The sequence below is a fragment of the Myotis myotis genome, unplaced genomic scaffold (assembly GCF_014108235.1).
Source record: "Myotis myotis isolate mMyoMyo1 unplaced genomic scaffold, mMyoMyo1.p scaffold_m19_p_3, whole genome shotgun sequence".
Lineage (NCBI taxonomy): Eukaryota > Metazoa > Chordata > Mammalia > Chiroptera > Vespertilionidae > Myotis > Myotis myotis.
This window is the reverse complement of record NW_023416335.1, coordinates 68508011-68529122: the sequence shown is the minus strand read 5'-3', so window position 1 is coordinate 68529122 and position 21112 is coordinate 68508011. Positions and strand designations below refer to the sequence as shown.

The following is a 21112-nucleotide window of genomic DNA, read 5'->3' as shown; positions in this document are numbered from 1 at the left end:
ATAAACAGGGTTAACAAAAGGGCAAAGAAAATGGCAATCTCCCTGGACCTAGGAGCCATCAGGACTTTAACATTTTTCCAAGAATGGAACAGTCTGACTCAGAGACTGGCCAAGACCCCGTTGGGTTCGGAGGACCAGAAGCTACATATTGAACTTATAGACTGCAATTTGCTAGACAGAGGTCCCAGCCCAGTTGTATAGGGGTTAAGCTGCCAATATACAGCAAAACAACTTTCTCCTGTACCAGAATACATTTTAAGGAAATTGGACAGACTGTGTTTGTGGCCAGAAAGAATAACTTGCCTCAACATACAGCCCTGACAGTGGCCTGCAGAAAACTGTATAATAGACTTAGATGATGTCTGAATATTCATGGACACAGCTCCAGAGAGACAAGGACAATTCTGCCGTATGGTTATATAGCCCTACCATGTGTCATATATGGTAGCAGAAAATTTGGCTGCCTAAAGTAGCCACAGTGATCATATTGTACCTCATTATATTGATATATTAGATTAACCTTAATTCTCTCACAGATTTAAATGCAGTTGTCAGAAGGGCAGGTGCCCAAATGGACAAAGAAGAATACCCATCAGGTTTTGGTCTCCATTGAGAGACAGTTGGCAGCCTGTATGACCATGCCCATGTCAGGGGTGGCACAAACCTCAACTCTAGGAAACTGTTCAGAACAGAGGGAAGTAGTAAAGTGGTGGGTACTAGCCCTTTTTTACAGGAATTACAGACCCTGTGAGGTCCTGTGACATATGAGACCCTATAAAAAAATAAAGCTCCCTTAGTCCGTTCTGAGAGAACAAGTCAAGTAAGGGGAGCCGTACTATAGGGACAGCTATAACTATCTATTTGAATATAGACACATTGTAAATTTCTTCTTGCCATTTAAAGACAGTTATATTTCTTTGAAGAGTCCATAAAAAGGACTGACAAGGGAAATCAGAAGATCTTAAGGCAGGTCAGTAGCTTTTTCTTCTTATGTAATTCCTCCGAAATTTGGCAATACTTAATTCATGGCAATACATTTCTTTGCATAAATTCAATAAGACTGGTTTCTAATAGTGGTTTTATTGACCGAAAACTTTGACTGGAGTATCATATTTTAAAGAGCCCTATCTGAGCTCTGAATACTTGAAGCCAATAAGAGTACCATGGTGAAAGCCTCGTATCTTGCTTGGTAGCCCTGAAAATAGCTGGCGCTGGAGCGTCAGGCCCATGCCCTACCATCACTTGTGGTTGGTCAGAGTAGAAGGGGAGCAATAAGGGCACCTCTGCATCCCTGCAGAACCCCCATGCACTCTGGGCAGCGACGAGTTGGAAGGCTGCTGAGAAGAGCCTTAAAGCAAGGACAATGGGCCCGGGCAGAGCCACTGCAGGTGGGGAATTCACCTAACACAGCAGATACTGCAGGCAGGCCTGATGGTGGCTAGATGGCATGGCTTCCTGGCCCTATGGGGCACATTAAGATTCAATCATAAAATTCCAGCAAAGGTAGTCAGTTACCATTCTTGTCGTGTTTATGCAAACAATCAGGCCAAATTGAATACAGTAAATAAATTAGTATTTTAATAAACAGAGAGATAATTTTAAGGAGAAAAACTCTATTTCAATGGAGGTTATTAAAACTGAAATGTTTTCTTTCTCTCCCACCAGACCATTTGTTATAGTTTTTCTCCTCCAGGTCACAAGCCCACCTCCTTCTGTGCCCAGGCCTCATTGTCCCTCTGACAGACATCAAGGATCTCTTGGCTCTGAGAGAAAACTCTGTCCCTCCTCAGCACGAAGCAGCTACAGAAAAAATTCAATGTCCATTTTCTCTGAAAGAATTCAGAGCCAGAATCCTTGAGGTAATATGGTAGGCAGTTAGTCAGACATAAGCAGAGCAAGGACGATGGGCCCATTGGCACTGCCAGATGTAACTAAGTATTTCCACCTCTACGTATGTAAGACAAGGGGACTCCCCAGAAGCAAGAGGGAACCGGTTTGCAGACAAAACAGCCAAAGAGACTGCAAAAAGACCAGTAGGGCCGGTTGAAATACTGGTAGCAGTACCACCCCGGAATCTACAGCCAAACCCTGTTTACTCCTCAGAAGAAAAGGAAAAAGCCACAAAATTACATGCAAAAGGGACTTCCCAGGGATGGCTACTATTACCAGATGGAAGGCCTTTTGTTCCAGAGGCTTTGAGCCGAATCATCGCCTCCCAGACACACCAAAGTACTCACCTGGGAGCAACCAAACTAGCTGAACTCCTGGGAAGGGAATACTACATACCACGGCCACATCGGATAACCCGGGATATAGCCAGAAGGAGCCAAGTTTGTGCCCAGTCCTTACAGGCACTCCAGGCCAGCTCAGCAGCTGTGCACCAAATCGCCCGGGCAGCTCATCAGGAAGCCATGCGCCCAACCCAAACAGCCCACCTCTGTGTGTCCCTGGTGCTTTGGCCTAGGTGAAGCACCACGATCCAGGTACTCTTGAGCCTCATTGGGAAGGGCCTTTCCAGGTCATTCTAAGCACCCCAACTGCTGTCAAAGTCAGAGGAAAGAAGCTCTGGATTCACCGCACACAAATCAAGAAGGCTGAAGACGCATCAGGACAATGGACTTTAGAGCTCACAGCAGACCCACTCAAGGTCAGACTGAAAAGGGGACCCTGTCTAGGCATCCTCCTTTTATGCCCCCTGGTTTTGGCAAACGGGAATCCCCACCAAGACCCAGTTTACTCCTGGGAGATCCCCTGCACTCTAGACAGTAAAATCTTTGGGAAAGCCACCACCTCAGGGCCCCCGGAGTGTGGGGATGAAGATGACTTTTACTGTCCCTCTTAGGGCTGTGAAACTGCTTATTAAATAAAGTATTAACCAAGTTTTATAATAAACTTGATGTTCCAGGAAGATGCATTGGGTACTGTTTTTTTTCTTCCTCTGCACAGAACTGGGGCTGCACATCCTGCTGTTAGAGAAGCGTGCAGTGATGCAGTACTGGAACTTTATATAGGGGAACTCCAACAGGAACAAGTATGGTTCTGCAGGGAAAAGGCCAGCACCCAGCATGCTGGGTGGGTTCCAGGCACTGGGGCATAGCAGTGGGCGAAGCAGGCAGAGGTCTCCATTCTCATGCAGCTGATGGCCTGGGTGCTCTGTGACCTCTCCTGAACTCTTGGCTTTGCTCACTTCCCCCTGTGCTAGAGTCATTCTCAGGTAGGCTGTCCCTGTCTATAAGTCAGACTTTTACATTACTGGGAGAACAGTGCTCCAGGCAGAGGGAACAGCAGAGCTGAAGCAAAGAGCTCGAGTGGGAAAGAACTTGACATTTTTCAAGGTGGTCAGAGCGTAATGAGCTGGTGTGAGAACAGGAGTTGTGGCTGCAGATAAAGGGCAGAGCTTTGGCTCCTGGGAATTCAGAGAAAAAGAAGAAAGGGGGGCCTTGGAGACAGGTTCAGGGGGTTAGCCTGGGATGAGCTTCCACTACCCATTGCTCTCCTGGTTGCAAGTCTTATGGGGTCCCTTAGAGGTTAGGAGATATGTGCCTGTGGGGAAAGGAGAGAGAGAAGGAAATGACACAGATGTGCTACCTGGAAGGAGAACTAACACAGGGACCTTCATTTTCAGGGATTTTGCAGGCTGGAAGTTTACGGGAGGCCTTAGGGGCAGATCAATAGAATATTATGCTGATGTACCAAAATGAGATTTATTCTCTCAGTCTATGGGTGTAGATGGCAACTGGCACTTAATTGTATTTCTGTTATCTGTCTCTTTGAGTAGGCATATTTAAGCTATTTACCCTCTGCTTTAGGGGGAGAAGTGAAAACCATTTCCTCTTAAGTATCCTTGGTTTGGGGAAGATAGGATTTACTAGGTGAACACAAATTGCTGTTTACTGTCTTCGCTTCCCCATTCTACTTGTCCTGGAATTTTTCTAGATTCTTACTGTTCTATATCAAGACCTCAGAAAATAATTTAAAAATATATAATGTAGGTCATTCAGAATCTACACAAGATATGTTTTAATATGTGATACATAGTATATAATATAAAATAAATATCCTATCTAATAATAGACAAACATGATAATTGACCATACCTTCACTACGCCTCCCATTGGCTAATCAGCATGATTAACCGCCAACAAAGATGATGGCTAATTTGCATACTGTAGGCAGGGTGGGACAGTGTAAGACGCCAGCGCGAGCCATCATCCAGGCCCCCGTGTGCAAGCCCAGAAGCCGCCTGCCTGAGGCTCTTGATCAGATCTGACCCGGGCCGCAGTCCAGCCCAGTATCCCCAGAAGCCACCTGATATGGCAGTAACTCTATCAGTAAGCACTCTGAAAGTCAGTGGCATAAATGCAGCAATTAAAAGACAGATTATGAGGGTGAATCAAAAAGAAAACCCACTTTAAATATAAAGACACATATAATTTAAAAGTTAATGCATTAAGCTGCAGCCTTTTTTGCTCAGTGGATAGAGCATTAGCCTGTGGACTAAAGGATCCCAGGTTTGATTCCAGTCAAGGGCATGTACCTCAGTTGCTGGCTTGATCCCCAGTCCCTATCAGAGCATGCTCAGGAGGCAACCAAACAATGTGTCTCTCCCTTTCCTTTCACTCTAAAATTCAAGGGTACATATAATATGCTATAGGATTTTTATTTTTATTTTTTTATATTTTATTTATTTATTTTTTTTACAGAGAGGAAGGGAGAGGGATAGAGAGTTAGAAACATTGATGAGAGGGAAACAGATGAGAGGGAAACATCGATCATTTGCCTCTTGCACAACCCCTACTAGGGATGTGCCCGCAACCAACGTACATGCCCTTGATGGGAATCAATCCTGGGACCTTTCAGTCCATAGGCTGACTCTCTATCCACTGAGCCAAACCAGTTAATGCTGCTGTAGTATTTTATAGTGTTTTTTTTTACATGTATGAGATTATTTCAAATTAAAATATTAAAAAATTAAAAATTAATAATATATTAATTGAAATATATATGCATTACATGAAAAATCTCCTAACTGCTTCGAGCATAATTTATTAAATTGTGCTAAAATTTACAAAGGTTCAATTAAAAAATATCTTAATTCTAAATGATATAATATAAAAGATATAATAGTGCAGTTATAAGCACTTATCTGAAAATAAAAATTTAAAGAATTGAATTTAAAGAAGGGATTAGCCAAAGAAAATATGTGCACAACCCATGGACACAGACAACAGTATGGTGATGGCCAGAGAGAAGTGGGGGGACAAGAGCTGTGTAGAGGGGGGCAAAAGGAGGGAAATAGGGACATCCTATATACTAACTATTTAATAACAGAAAAACATGGTAATTGACTGTACCTTCTCTACACCTCCCATTGGCTAATCAGCAAGATATGCAAATTACTACCAACAAAGCTGGCGGTTAATTTGCATATACTGGCTGGGAGTGAAGACTGAGACAATGTGGAAGTGAAGCGCTACAGAGGGAGCAAAGTAGAGGCGGCAGAGACAGGAACGAAGCCAAAACTATGGAGGAGGGAGGCTGGAGGGGAAACCCATCCACAGTGGCTTGGAGCGGAGGGGAAACCCAGCTGCAGTAGCTTGGAGGGGGAGGGCAAACCCAGCAGGAGAGGCTGGGGTTTCACTCCCTTGTCTGCTTTGCTCCAGCTGTAGAAAGCCCTATTCTTGCAGGAATCTTCCTGCATCAGGCAGGAAGCCCTATCTAATAATAGACAAATATGGTAACTAACCATACCTCCGACATGCTTCCCATTGGCTAATCAGGGCGATATGCATATTAACTGCCAACCAAGATGGTGGCCAACAGCCAGGCAGCTGAAGCGAACAGGAGGCTTGCTTGCTCCAGTGAAGGAGGAAGCCAAGGTTCCCCGCTGTCACTGCTGGGCTCTGAGCTTGCACTCTAAGCAATTATGTTGCAATTATAGAAGCTAAACAAACCCCATGCTTTCAGCCAGCCGGCCGAGCTGGAGTTGCAGCAGTGTTTCAATTATAGAACCCAAAAAAACCAGATACCTGCTTTCAGCAGCCGAGGTCTCAGAGCTGGAGCCTGCTCTCAGCTCCAGTGACAGCCATAGAAGGTAAATAAATCCCAGAATAAAAAAAAAAAAAAAAAAAAAAAAGGAGAGGTTGGGAGCTTCAGTCACCCACCAGCGTGAAAACGGCCCTCAGCCCCTCACCCAGACTGTCCAGGCACCCCAGTGGGGACCCCCACCCTGAAGGGGGTGTGACCAGGTGCAAACAGCCATCATCTCCTCATCCAGGTTGCCCAGGCACCCCAGTGGGGAACCCCATCCTGCAGGGGGTGTGACCAGCTGCAAACAGCCATCATCCCCTCATCCTGGCTGGCCAGGCACCCAAGCGGGACCCCCACCCTGATCCAGGACACCCTTCAGGGCAAACCAGCCGGCCCCCACCCGTGCACCAGGCTCTATTCTATATAGTAAAAGGGTAATATGCCTCCCAGCACTGGGATCAGTGGAGCTGCGAGGCCTCCTGGCACCGGGATCAGCTGAGCAACAAGGCATCATTGCCCTGGTGTCAAGCAGAGCCACGAGGCTTCCCAGCACTGGGATCAGTGGAGCCGCGAGGCCTCCTGGCCCCTGGAGCAGTGTGACAGGGGGCAGCGCCCAAACCCCCTGATCGCCCTGCAGCTCTGTGTGTGACAGGGTGTGGCGCCCCAACCCCCCCATGGCCCCTGCTCTGTGTGTGATGGGGTGGAGCCGCAACCTCCCCATCGGCTCTGCCCTGAGTGTGACAGGGGGGAGTGCCCGAACCCCCTGATCTGCCCTGCTCTGTGCCTGATAGGGGGAGCTCCCCAACCCCCTGATCAGTCCTGCTCTGTGTGTGACAGGGTATGGCACCGTAACCCTCACATGGGCCCTGCTCTGTTTGTGATGGGGTGGAGCCGCAACCTCCCCATCGACCCTGCCATGAGTGTGATGGGGGAGGCGCCCCAACCCCCCAATTGGCCCTGCTCTGAGCCCAACCAGGGGCTGCACCTAGGGATTGGGCCTGCCTTCTGTCACCTGGGAGCAGGCCTAAGCCAGCAGGTCGTAATCTCTGAGGGATCCCAGACTGTGAGAGGGCACAAGTGGGGCTGAGGGACACCCCCCCGCCAGTGCACAAATTTTTGTGCACCGGGCCTCTAGTATATATATATATATTACTGATAGTGGAAAATCTCTCTCATTTCAAGAAAGTGAATTGTTACTTAACTCACTTTAAGTCATTTTAGTTAAAATGTATCTCATGTACAAGTGGGGCTGAGGGACACCGCCTCCCCCGCCAGTGCACAAATTTTTGTGTACCAGGCCTCTAGTATTAATCATAAAAGGCTAATATGCAAATTGACTGAATGGCAGAATGAATAGTTTCTATGATGCGCACTGGCCACCAGGGGGTGGACGCTCAATGCAGGAGCTTCCCCCTGGTGGTCAGTAAACTTCCATATGGGGAGTGCCACTCAGCCAGAAGCTGGTTCATGGCTGGAAAGCACAGAGGTGGTGGCAGGAGCCTCTCCCACCTCCGTGGCAGCACTAAGAATGTCCAACTAACGGTTTAGACCTCATCCCTTGGGGGCCTAAGCCTTTAGTCGGACATCCCCCTAGGGCTCCCTGGCTGCCAGAAGGATGTCTGTCTGCAAGCTTAGGCCTGATCCCCCGGGGAGTGGGCCTAAGTCGACAGGTGGATATGCCCTGAAAGGGGTCCTGGACTGCAATTTTTGTGCACTGGGCTTCTAGTATAATATATGTTTAATACTATATAAATATAACATAATAATTTGATACTTGTCCCATTTTATGTAAAAATAATTGTTTATTAATAAGAAGAAATTAACAGAAAATGAAAATATCAGTATGTAATAAATCTTAGCTTAAAAAACAAATGCTCAAGGACATTCCATGATTAGTTCACTTAAAAATATGATCCTAATTTTATTTTTTTGTTTAATATGTTTAAGAAAGATATAAACCTATAAAGAATGTGCTAATATATTGTACAAAAAGTAAAGAGCTAAAGATTAGGACCTATAAGAAATGGAGAGAGTAGCCCTGACAGGTTTGGCTCAGTGGATAGAGCGTCGGCCTGTGGACTCAAGGGTCCCAGGTTCGATTCCAGTCAAGGGCATGTACCTCGGTTGTGGGCACATTCCCAGTAGGGGGTGTGCAAGAGGCAGCTGATAGATGTTTCTTTCTCATCGATGTTTCTAACTCTCTGTCCCTCTCCCTTAATCTCTGTAAAAAATCAATAAAATATATTTTTAAAAAAATGAAATGGAGAGCAACACATGAGTACTTAAGTACTGATCATAAAATTCACTTTAATTTTTTATCACAGGGATTTGAGTAAATATTTCTGGAGTATAAAGTGCAAGCTACTAATAATCACCTAATATATAGGAAAATAATTTTAAAATTTGTATTTCTCAATTGCTGTACTTCAAAAAATATTTCTAGTTTGATTAAACTTGAACCTGAAACATTTACAAGCAAGCAATATTTTCCCACTATAAATACAAGTACATGTGAACTGTAGAAACTAAGGACTAGTTTATGACATTGTTCCCAAAGCAGATTACTGATAATGATAGAGTAGTGTCAGAGGAAGAGAAATCGCTTTTCTGTTTCCCCCAGGTGTACTCTCAAATAACTCAATTTTCTATAGAGGCTTTCCATGCTATAAAAATATTTGAAAGTGATTTTGCCTGTAAACACAACCACATAGCTGAAAATAAAATGAACCCCGTAAGCAAATTCCCTGTTTATCTCAAACTTGAAGCTGAATTTTTAATAAATTTAAAACTTATTGGTCAAATTGTTTGTCTACCTGTATAGGCTAACATGACCATTTTCTGGTTCTATCTTTTAGGTATATCAGGTAAGTAAATAGATCAGCCTTTATTCTTTCCTTTTTCCTAAAGAAATTTCCTCTCTATTCTTTCCAGATTTATACCCAGTTCTCATCATGAAGTCAATAATATGATCTCTCCAATACAACTTTATTGACTCTGCTATACATAAAAGAGTAATAATTACTAATGAAATAAATATGCATAGGAAAGATTCTGTTCTTGAAAATATCCGATTAGAAGAGCAGATCAGTTTGAACCAAAGGGGGGAGAGTGTATATTCAGTTTGGAAATTTATACAATTTGAAGGGTGCTTTTTAAAAAAAGTTAGAGGATACAAGTAAAAATTCAGGTACAGGCACTTCAAAGTGGCCTATGTAAGTGAGGGGTTCTGAGTCTTAAGTTTCATTTGCGTTATGATAAATACACTACTCTTACTGAGTATTTAATGGTGACATACACAAAGTGCCGTGGAATGCTAATGGTCAGATTACTTTCTCATACACTGCTGCCATCTCATTAAATGGTAGAAAAAGAAGTCTGTTAATTCTGTCACCTAAGTGATTCAATTGAGACTTCATTAGGTCTGAGCTAAGGTTGGCAAATGAGAAGCCGTTCACCAGTTTAAAATGGTGGGAGGGAAAACCTTTGGAGAGAGGGATGAACAAACAAGGACAAAGAGAGATGAATGTGTGCCTTTTAAATAAATTGCAATTATATAGAGCATGGCTGCTTCATGAACAAATAAGAACAGGAAAAACATAGAGGGTGAACATTAGATTGTTATCAATGACAGAACATCTTTGTTCTTGCTTGCCATGCTAAGTACACCTGCTCTATATTTTAAAGCAGCAAAATGCTTAACTAGAAAGTTGTAGCTTTGTTTTTAGCATCACCAATTAAAACTGTGTCATTCACCATAAGTTTGAATGAAACACTATATTTTAACATGGTGTCTAAATTTTTTTATTGTTAATATATTTGTGATGAATATAGAGAAATAAAAACTGTCATTTAACATTCACATTAGTTTATATATTAACTATGCAACACCAAAGAACATTATTTAAGTAACTAGCTATTATTAAGTCACTATAACCATATTTATATTGGATCCAACTCTTTCTTGCTTATATATGTACTTCTGATTGCTCTGCAGACAAGGGCCAAGGTAATGACATTTAGAATGATGACACGTCATCTGTCAGCCTTCTCTGTAATTCTCTCCAGGCTCTGGCAGACAAATACATTTCACATGATATAAAAAGTTAAGTACCAAAGCAGTATAAAAATAACTTTAAGGGCCAGATAAAATAGGCTAAAGCAAGGACATTGAAAGTTAATGCTTCCCTTTGTGCCTAAACTGGCCTTATTCAATTTCACAGATTTTATAAAATGTAATAATTCTTAAAAACCTGCAGAGGGCAAATATAGACAAGATCTTCTAAAAAAGATATAAATGTGATTGTTAATTATCTACATGACTCCAAATGTATTTGTTTTATCATTTGGGATGGTTTCTGCTGAAGGAAAACAAAACAAAAAGTGGCATAAATCATAAGGAGAGTTGTGACAAGTAATGGTCAATTGTGTCTTTTGCTGTATTTGTGATCCTATGATTGTGCATGTTTGTTTGTCTCAATTCAATATACATAAACTGGAAAAAAGCAAAAAACAAACAAACAAAAAATAGTTACCCATTTCTCCCACCACCACCATCTACCTCTGGCAACCATCAATCTGTTTTCTGTATCTATAGGCTTGGGTTATTTAATATTTTTACAAATTTTATTTGTTATTTTTAAAAATTTTATTTATTATCTAAACAAAATTTTCCCTTTGGACTGTTAGGATAGAGGAAAAGGAAAATGAATCCTAGGTAGCCAATTAATTATGTTAACTGCCACTACACATAAAGGAATGCCATTGCTTTATCTCACTTACTCATAATTTATCTTCTGACATTTTGTGATGACTTTTAATTTCTCTTCTTTTTAATTTATTTTGTCCACAGACTCCAAACCACAATTATAATGTGCTCTTTATAGCACAATTCTGACTTAACTTTTTAAAGTTTTTCAGAATACCTTAGAACCTCAGCAAAAAATATAAGTATCATGGGATTAGCACCCTAAGTTTTTAATGTCTCTTTTCCCTTACACTATACCGCAGAATTCATCTCCCAGAAGTATGAACTGTGTGCATTTTTATATTTCTTCTGTTTCATTGCACTGGCATGGCTTTGCTTTATGTCTGTGATCGTTATTTCACCTTGCCCTGAACTCTTAATTATCCCCTAATAATAACAATTAGCTTATACTCTTCCTTGTTTAGGAAGACTTCCCAAATGTCAAAAACTAGGGTGCCCTCCAGAATTCTATGTCTGGTACCAATACATTTTAGAACATTTTTCCTAAAGGTCTACTTATGTGTTTTCATGTGAGGAGCTTTATGGAAGGACCTGTTTATTACTGTGAGCACAGTTGCTGACACATAGCTGCACTTAATAAATATTTGAAAAGAGAAACTATAATATATCATACTAATAATAACCTCTTATGGTATCACATTGATCCTCATTTTATCTACTTTATTTTATGTCTAAGATATATTACCACCCCCTCCTCCCAAATTACCTTCTCTTTTGGCCTCCTTAACTCTAACTCACTCTTAAGGAGTTGGTTGAAGAGTGTCACTGTTTGCCAGGAAGGTGTTTGTAACTCACATGTCCATGTTAAATCTGCCTGTTGTACATCCACAGAGTAGCCTGACCTTTCTCTCATAAATCTGATACCAAATTCACAAGACCTTATTTAGTCCTTTCCCTTCTTTATTCACTGTGAGATCTAGGGGATCAGGGAGCCTATGGATCCACTTACCCCTGCATTCTAACATAATGCAGGACTGGCAATATATTAGGCATTTAATAAGTGCTTATAAATGTAATGATTTATGTTACTAAATTTGGACCAGTTCTCTCCTTGATGTATATGTACACAATTCTCCTAATTGCTAAATATTTAATTTCAAAAATTAAAAATAATGTCACTCTTTGCAGTTAACTACTTCTATTTGTGATACACTTAGTGATTTTAGGAATTCTCTATCTGCTGAGAGAAACTCAGGTCATGGAACCATTTTACTCCCTGTTTCTGATACTCTGTTCTTTTACAACTTCTATCCAGATCATTTCTGCCTTGAAGAATCAGACATTCTGCAAAGCCGACTGCTTCATTATTTGAAGAAAAGATGTAGGAAGAAGTATCATCTGCTATTGGATTCCTAAATCTATCCTAAATTTTCTATTGAACCTACTTCCACTTTCCAATATTGTGACAATCTTTGTTAGGTGCCATTAGTATGTTAATACTCCTCTATTGTATCCTTCACTTGCTGTGGAAACTGTCCTTAATACACCACAAATTCTCTCACATGCAAAAGTCATGCTCTGAGCCCTCAGACGTTTTGGCTCTTGATATTCAAAGCCAATGTTGGACCCAAACTATCTATAACATCATATTTTTTATCAGTAATTTTTCTTTGCTATGGGTTTAACTAGCAATGAAAAAATCTCAATTGAATCTTTCTATGCTGTGTTGCCCAAACTTTTGATTGAAATACACTTCAAAAAGTGTCCTGGCTGCTTGAATAGTCAGGGAAAAATAAAATTCCTCAGATCATAACTCAAGAATATTACTTACTTCACAATATAATGTTTTCACAATTCAGACCAGAAAACAAAAACAAATAACAATAATGTGATATGGATACTATTCAAACAAGAGTCTTATTGCAGCAAAAAGGGCAGAAATTAAAATCCCAGTTGAAATTATTCTTAGATTAGAGGGAGGATATCCCTCCCATAGAAAATGAGGACTATAGACAGCTTTATATCTACTTTTATGCGAATGGTTTTCAGACCTCTTCTTTGAGTTAAATCCTCACATAATCAGCCCCCAAATGCTTCCTGGGCTTTTCCAGAATGTTTATCACAGGTGACTCAAGTCAACATTTCAAAATGGAACAAATGGGCTTTCCTAGCTTTGAACTGATTATCCACTAGGAATTCTATTCTCAATGATTGGGGTCATTATCTGACCTATTTGGTTGTTCTAATCATTCTTGACCCAAAACTTGTTCGAGCATTTCCAATCTTAAAAACACCACCACCAATCACTATAATCAGCCCTACATAAAACTTTATTTTTCTCTCTTACCCAAATTTCTTGAAAGAATTTGTTCCTTTTGCTGCCTCCCAATCTATTCATTCCTCAACTTCTATTCTTTGAATAAAATTTTACTTCTTTTATTTCTACTATGAAACTGCATTGTTAATGAACCGAATGTGTATTTTTCATACACACACACACACACACACACACACACACACAAATATATATATATATATATACATATATATATATATATATATATATATATATACACATTATACACATATACATACATACACATATATCTTTATAGCATTCTGTACCACTAATGACTCCATTTTTGGTTTTTGCTTTTCAATTACACATAAAAAAGGAGGCTTTTTCCACACTTTGCTGGAAAGAGGAAGTCAGAATGCAAACATCCTACTTTCTCTCTACTTATCCTTTGTGGTTATTTAATGGGAAGAAATATTATTTACTTAGATTGGAAAGATTTATGATAATTTAAGGTTCACTGGACCCCATCCAAAAATCTCAGCATTTAACATTGGCCCTAAAAGAGAGAAACATTTTTTCTTAACATTTTTTCTATCTTCAACTATCAGTTCACAGACGAGGCAACATGAGTTATTTAACTATTTATTGTTTATTTTACAGCAGGTATCTGGACTTTAATCATCTTGCATAATTGAAACTTTATACCCAATGAGTAGCAATTCCCCACTCCCCTTCCTCCAGTACTCTCTGCTTCAATGAGTATGTCCATTTTCTATTCCTCAGTGTGTGACATCATGTAGTATCTGTCCTTCTGTGACTAGCTTATTTCATTTAATATAATTTTCTCAATGTTTATCCAGGTTATCACCTATGACAAGATTTACCTTTTTAGGGCTAAATAATATTCCATTGTATGTATAAACCATGTTTTCTTAATCTTTCATCTGTCAACAAACATTTAGGTTATTTCCATAACTTGGCTATCGTAAATAATGCTGTACTGAACCTGAGAGTTCAAATAGCTCTTAAAAATACTGATTTAATTTCATTTGGATATATACCTAGGAGTATGATTATTGAATCACATGGTAGCTACATTTTTAAGTTTTGAGGAACCTCCATGCTGTTTTTCATAGTAATTAAACCAATTTATATTTATACCAACAGCATATACAAACCTTATCTTTTCTCATAACCTTGCCAATACTTATCTTTTCTACTCTTTTTGATGATAGACATCCTGACAAATGTGAGGTGATATTCAATTTTATTTTCATTTCCGTGATTATTAGTTACGTTGAACATCTTTTAATATACCTGTTGGCCATTGAATTTTCTAAGAAAGCACAAGTATATTCAACTTCTTTGTCCATTTTTAATAGCTTTTTTATTGTTAAATTGTAGGAGTTCCTTATATATTTTAGAATCAAGTCCTTATCAGACATATGGTTTACAAATATTTTCTTCCATTCAATGGAATTTTCTTTTTTTTACAGAGTTAGGAAAAAAGAAAAAGCCCTGAAATTTATTTAAAACCAAAATGACCCCAGGTAGCCAGACAAACTTGACAAAGCAGAATAAAACTAAAGGCATCATATTTACTGATTTCAAAATATGTCATAAATCTACAGTAATCACAACAGTATGGCACTATTATAAAAACAAGCATATAAACCAACGGAACAGAAATGAGAGTTCAAAGATAAATCCATATTTATAGTCAATATTGACAAGGGTGCCAAGAATACCCAATGAAGAAAGAATAGACTCTTCAACAAATAGTGTTGAGAAAAAACTCCTAGGAAAATCATAGGTGGAAAGTTTCATGACAATGGTTTTGGCAATGATTTCTTAAACATAATACCAAAAGCATAGGGAACAAAAGCAAAGACAAGCACCTTATTATTTCACTCAAATGTGAAATCTAATTAAACAGAATAAACAAACAAACTAGAAACAGACTCATAGAGCACAGACTGACATTTATCAGGGGAGAAGGTTTGTAGGACTGGGCATAAAAGTTAAGGGATTAAGCAAAAAATGCAAAGCAAAACATAATTTACAGATACAGACAACAATATGGTGATTACCAGAGAAATAGGAGGATGAGGAGAAGAAATAGAGAAAATAAAAAGGAAAACAAAAAACAAACAAACAAAAAAGACAAATTGAACTACATCAAATTATTGTTTGGTTTTGTTTTTATCGGTGTTTAGAGCTTCCTTCTTTATTTCAGGACTGAAGACTCATCCTTTTTGATAAAATTCACAGCCCCAAGAATGTGCCTACGTAAATATATTTAAGAACACTATCATAGGCTTGCCTTTCCCCTCAGGTAGATCATAAGAGACAGGGAGGAGCAAATGATGAATGACTTTATTTGGCCTCAGGCATCTAGGAAAGCCCTCTCTGATACAGTGAAAATTAGGAAGAAGACAGAATGGAGTTAGCAGGTGGTGGTAGGATTTATTTAGATATTCCCTGGAATTATATTCAAGCATTGTAGATATTCACAGTGAGAGTGTCCTTGGTGTATCCTGTTTTCTTGGGTTAATATGTATAGAAGTGAGAAGAGGATGAACTGATAGAGTGGGAGAAAATTAAATTAAATAAAACATTTATAATGAGATCATCAAATGTCAAGAGTAAGAGTTAGGAAGACAAAAAAAGTGAGAATTCTCAGACTATTATAAGTTATCATTTCAGAGATACAACTATGAAACTCCAGCAACCAGTAACCACAATATTGTAAGGATATATTGTGCATAAAATGAAAACATTAATAATACAAAGAAATCAGATCAAGTAAAACATTTATTTTTTATCAAAGCATTTCACTAATAATTAAAATGTCATGTTTATATGAGCAAGGTAGCTTTAAAGATTTTATTCAATAAGGAAAAAAAAATAAATCTTAACTTGATATTTCTCAAAATATATTTCACAGAAAAGTTGGTTCTATTAGCTGCTGGAAACAAATTTATTTTATGGTCAAAGGATTAGCAAGTAGTGAACACTCTATCTCCCTTTTAGATATTAACAAAACTTAAGGATATTGGAGAATCTGATAAATCCTCCAGTAAACAAATCTCTTTCATTTCAACATATTCATCAAAATGACACAGGACTCCTTGTCTGCCATAACTTAACAACTTTTAATGTACTCTGAACTGCTGTTTCTCAGAGCATGCTTTAAAATCATTGTTTTAAGCCGAACGATAAATGTGTGTATATATTTAAATCTCAGATAACTTGTTTCCAAGTCACAAGTTTGAATTTACTTTCTTGGACACCATCTCCGAATATAAAATGCCCACTCAGGATGAGCTACCCCAGCAGAGAGATGGATAGTACCGTTTAATCAAATTCCTGTGGGAGGAGTGGGCGGCGGCTGCCCTGATTGCAGTTTAAGGTGAGAAGTTTGCTCTCCCTTGCTGAGCCGGATGGCTGGCATGACTACCCTTGATTCATCCTAATCTATGAAATGTCAGTGTATTACACAGTCGGAAATAGGTCTGGACTGGAAGGGAGAGAAAAAGGCTTGCGATTTCAATTTGTCAGACATGGCTACAATTATAACACCGCGTCCCGTATGAAAAATTAGTGGTCTCTGCCGTGCACAAAAGAGCAGAGTGTGATTATCCGTCCCTTCAAAAGAGTGGATTGCTTTCCCAGAACAGAGGAAACAGTGGCAAGGAGTTCAACCTTGATTATCTTCATCACATGGTCTGGTGTGAGAACATAGATAATCCATGTCATTGCTTTTTTTATTTGGTGTGGCTCCTGTGTTTAGAAACTGTTCCTTTGGAGAGAAAAATTGCCACTTTCACCACACTTCTGTGCTGTAGCACAACTCATGCAGGTGTTTCCTCTTTTCTTTGATTTCCCTTCTGCCTATTGTTTGTCCCAGGCTTGCTACTTTTACAAAGACAATGGTACCGTTTGGCATTGGCATCAAATGGCTCTTCTTGAAGCATCTCTGTCCCGGTTGGAGGGATTGCTTGGAGAGCAGACACAGAGCCAGCTCCCGGCACTGTCATGACCGTCCCTGCTGAACTGATTACAGACACTGGTTGAGTTGCAATGATAGACACTTTCCCACTGCTGGTTGTGTGGCTGTTGGCTCCTCTCTGATCAGTCTGTGCTCCTGGCAAACTGGCTGCGGTGATGGCCGTGCCTCATTAGAGAGTGATGCCATCTGCATTAACTGGCTGATAGGAGATAGTCCTTCAACAGCCTGTGCTCCTTGCTTCTCCTGGATGGAGACCTTCTGCTGTGTTTGTGTCTAGCTGGCGGTGACAATCGTCGGCGGCTCCTGGGTCTGCTGAGTGTGATCCTGTTGGCTCTGCACATGCAGAGCCTGTCTTTCCCCCCAAAAAGGGTCCCAGATTGGGAGAGAGCGGCAGGCCAGTCTGAGGGACCCCACAGGTGCACAAATCCATGCACCAGGCCTGTAGTATAAAAATAACACTTTATGACTGGAAAGTAGATACACAACAGACTGGAAATATGTTGATTGATTATTCAGATAAACAAAATAAAAATAAATTATATTAATATGTATAGTTCAAATTAAAGAAACATGAAGGTTCAGCATATTTAGAGTAGAAAAAGCACTGGAACATTACTTAGATATATTTGGAGATATTTATATTGTGGAGTATTGAAAAGAAAAATGTAAATGAAATGTCAAAAACCCAAAGGTGAACTTAAAGAAAAACTTTCCGCCTAAATTGACTAAATTATTTTGAGCTAAAAGTAACATTATCACAACTCTGCCTTTTACTGCAATTTATTGCTGTACAACTTTGGCTTTAAAGAAAAGAAAATGAAAAGTTAGGAGACGTGTTTGTAACCAGCTGGAATTTCATCAGTTTAGATTGGAAGTGCTGATTGGCATAACTCCCTCGATAGACACCTCTTATTATTATACACCAAAACCCCTTATTATGAAGCTAGAATTTTCCTCAGGTCATTGGTCTCTGGGCTTCTATAAAAAAAAGTTGTAATCAGCATAATAAAAGGCATTATTTTCAGTGACCCAGTGCTTCACTAGTAATTTAACAAGTTTTTTAATAAATGCATCTTATTTGTAAAGGAATGAAGTCATTTTAGGGTGTTAAGTTATCTGATAAATAATATGTAAGTAGATGATGACTTTCAGATCCTATATAATAAAAGGGTAATAGGCAAATTGACCCTAATGGAGGAATGACCAGAACAACCGCTAGACCAGCCACTATTAGGTGCACTGACCAACTCTCGGTCCCTTTCCCCAGCCAGCAGGCTCCCACCACCTGATGGCGAAAGGGGAATTGGGGATGGTGGTGGCGGGGGTGGGGCCGGCTGTGGGCAGCCGAGGAAGATCTCAGGCCAGGCCTAGGGACTGTACATGTGCACTAATTTTGTGCACTGGACCTCTAGTCTTCTATAAGAGTGACAACCCAGGTTCTAGAGTTTATCTGGTATATAAGAAAGTATTCTCCTTCACACAAAATAAAGTCAATTTTTTTTTTAAAAGTAGAACTACTCCCAACTTCATTGCTAGATTCTCAGTAATAAAATCTTATGCTATATTTAATATACATACTTTATTTTTTTTTTTTTTTGCTTTGGCAAATTAACATTGCTACAAATAAAAATACTTATTTCCCTTATACAAACATGAAATAGTGGGTTATTTTTTTCAAGCAGTTTTCATATATTAAAATCAAGATGACCATATTAAAGCCAAACTGATCTTATATGGTATTATGGTTATAAAGTAACATATAAGTTAAGCTCATAAAATTTGTAAATATTGTCTTTTCTTCTTGTACATTTTTTATACCATATTAGTTAAAAAATATACATCAAGTCTTACTCAGAGTTTGTGGATTGCAAAGTGTTCTTTAAAATTATTTAATTACAATAACTTCCAAAGTTGCCTCTTCTAAGTCTCACTTCCATGAGAACAAATACATATAACTTCATTTAAGTCTATTAAGTCTATCTGGGAAAATAGGATTGAGATGTAAATTAAAGAAACAAATTGCTGCTGACAACATTGTCTTTTTTTTTTTTTTTTTTTTGAATGCCTCTTATCCAAACTCTTCCTATGAACTCTTGGTGGTAGAAAATCTTTCAATATAAATAAGCCTTGACTGCCGGAAGCCGGTCCATCCTTGCTGCTTGACACAGTCGCTGCAGGAAAGAAACATCTGCACAGCATATGTTTCAAGGGACCTGGCGTATATAGCATACTGTTCTTAATATGTTTGCTCCCCTTAGCGCTGTGTGTTTTAACCAAGGTCACCTCTCCAAGAAAGGTTGTTTCCCCAGGTAGGAATTTTTCCCTGAAGTCAGGGAGGGGATGCCTCTCCTAGAAAGGTTGTTTCCCCAGGTAGGAATTTTTCCCTGAAGTCAGGGAGGGGATGAAACTCCTTAACTAAGTGCCAGGCGGGTAGTTAATCACTTTAACTACAAACAATTATGCTTAAGCTACATAATCTTTACTCCCTGGAATGGAGATAAGAAACACCCTAACCTTTGTAATAGAAATTGACAGGATTAAAATCAACTGGTATAAATACGGATGTAACAAAACAATAAACAGCAGAACTTCCCTGGAGATCCAGACCAGAACTTGGCTGGAGATCCTGGCTAGAGATCCTGGCTAGGCTGCTGATCAACTGAACGCTGTCTCCGTGTCCTTCCTTCTTCGCCGACTCCGTCCACACCTTTGGGGACCCCTGGACCCGCTGGGGTTGGACCCCGGCACTTGACAAATCTTATACATTGAGATCTATAACAATTCCAAAATTACCATATATATTTCAGATTTATTTTGGGGTAGGTGTACAGCATGACTGAAGTGAGCCAGGAATCTCAATCTCAAATCCCAATTTTCTAATTAAATACACACACACACACACAACATACATAGAGTAGTTGCAATAATTTTACTTTCAATATTTTGACCTTTTAATTAGCATTATGGCAAAGAACACATCTTCAACAAATTCAGATAATATGCTACATATCAGATTATTATGTTCTTTACCTCAACATATCTTACAAAACTATTTTTTAATTAGTCATAAGTACTTAGATTTTTCTATTGAATGTTACACACAGGAATTACAAAAGTTATCAATAAATACAGAGAGACATTTATGACCCTTAGTCACTGTTTTAGTTGGTTATGGCACTGTGGACATCTAAGAATCATAAAAAATGCTTCTTTCCCTTGGGTGTAGGAATAATACTCAAAATAATGCAACAAACAGTTTAAATATGTCTTTTTAAAATTTTAAAAGTGATGGAGTTGTGAGGCTCCCAATTTGGCAACTAAAAAGGAAGAAAGAAACATTCATGATATAGAAAATAATTAAGCATGTAAAATTGTATCAGAGAATAAAAGTATTTATCTAAATTCTTTTTAGAAAATACCTAAAGTAATTTTCATTTGATTTGCAAAATTATTTGAGGCAATATTTTATTTCTAATAGTACTAAAAATATTTAAATATTTAATTTTTGTCATAATACCAAATGAAAGGAGGGAACAAACAAAACCAATATGCAAAGAATCTACATTTTTGTCTTACTTAATTGACTCATCTTCTAATGAAAGAAAAATATGATCAAGTGTACGAATTATTTTCTGAACAGGATAAATAATCAACATTAAAAGTGTTTCATCTCAAGTAATAAAAGAAAAAAGCACAGAGGAAGATTTACACATTTTACTAGGTGTTAAGAATTAAATTTATGAGCTCATTTGTGAGAAAACTAAAGTTCCTATCATGAACATTCTGGTAGTCTTCCAGTTAAATGGATCATAATCTTGACTGAGTTTTAGAAGAGATATAGAAGGAAAAATATGTTAGACCAGATAGAATATCAGGCTAGGAAAAAATAACTCTAAAATATCCATCATCTTACAATATAATTAAAAATATGTGCAAATCTCCCTAGGAATTATTGGAAATTTATAGTTATTTTATGCCTAAATCGGTTTCCTTTTCTAAAATAAAGAAAGACCTTGATATTGGCAAACATATTGTGATGATATGATCTCATGTATTTTGGTTAATA

At 38.9% G+C, this 21112-nt stretch overlaps 1 protein-coding gene across 1 annotated transcript in view; it reads left to right on the top strand.

Moving 5' to 3' along the window:
* The window catches only part of LOC118650433 (serine/threonine-protein kinase MARK2-like), a 65178-nt gene that overhangs the window by 5772 nt on the left and 38294 nt on the right, over nucleotides 1-21112 (top strand). Inside the window, 2 exon segments of the mRNA XM_036298902.1 lie at nucleotides 2465-2647; nucleotides 8886-8894. Coding sequence (XP_036154795.1) covers nucleotides 2465-2647; nucleotides 8886-8894 — 192 coding nt within the window.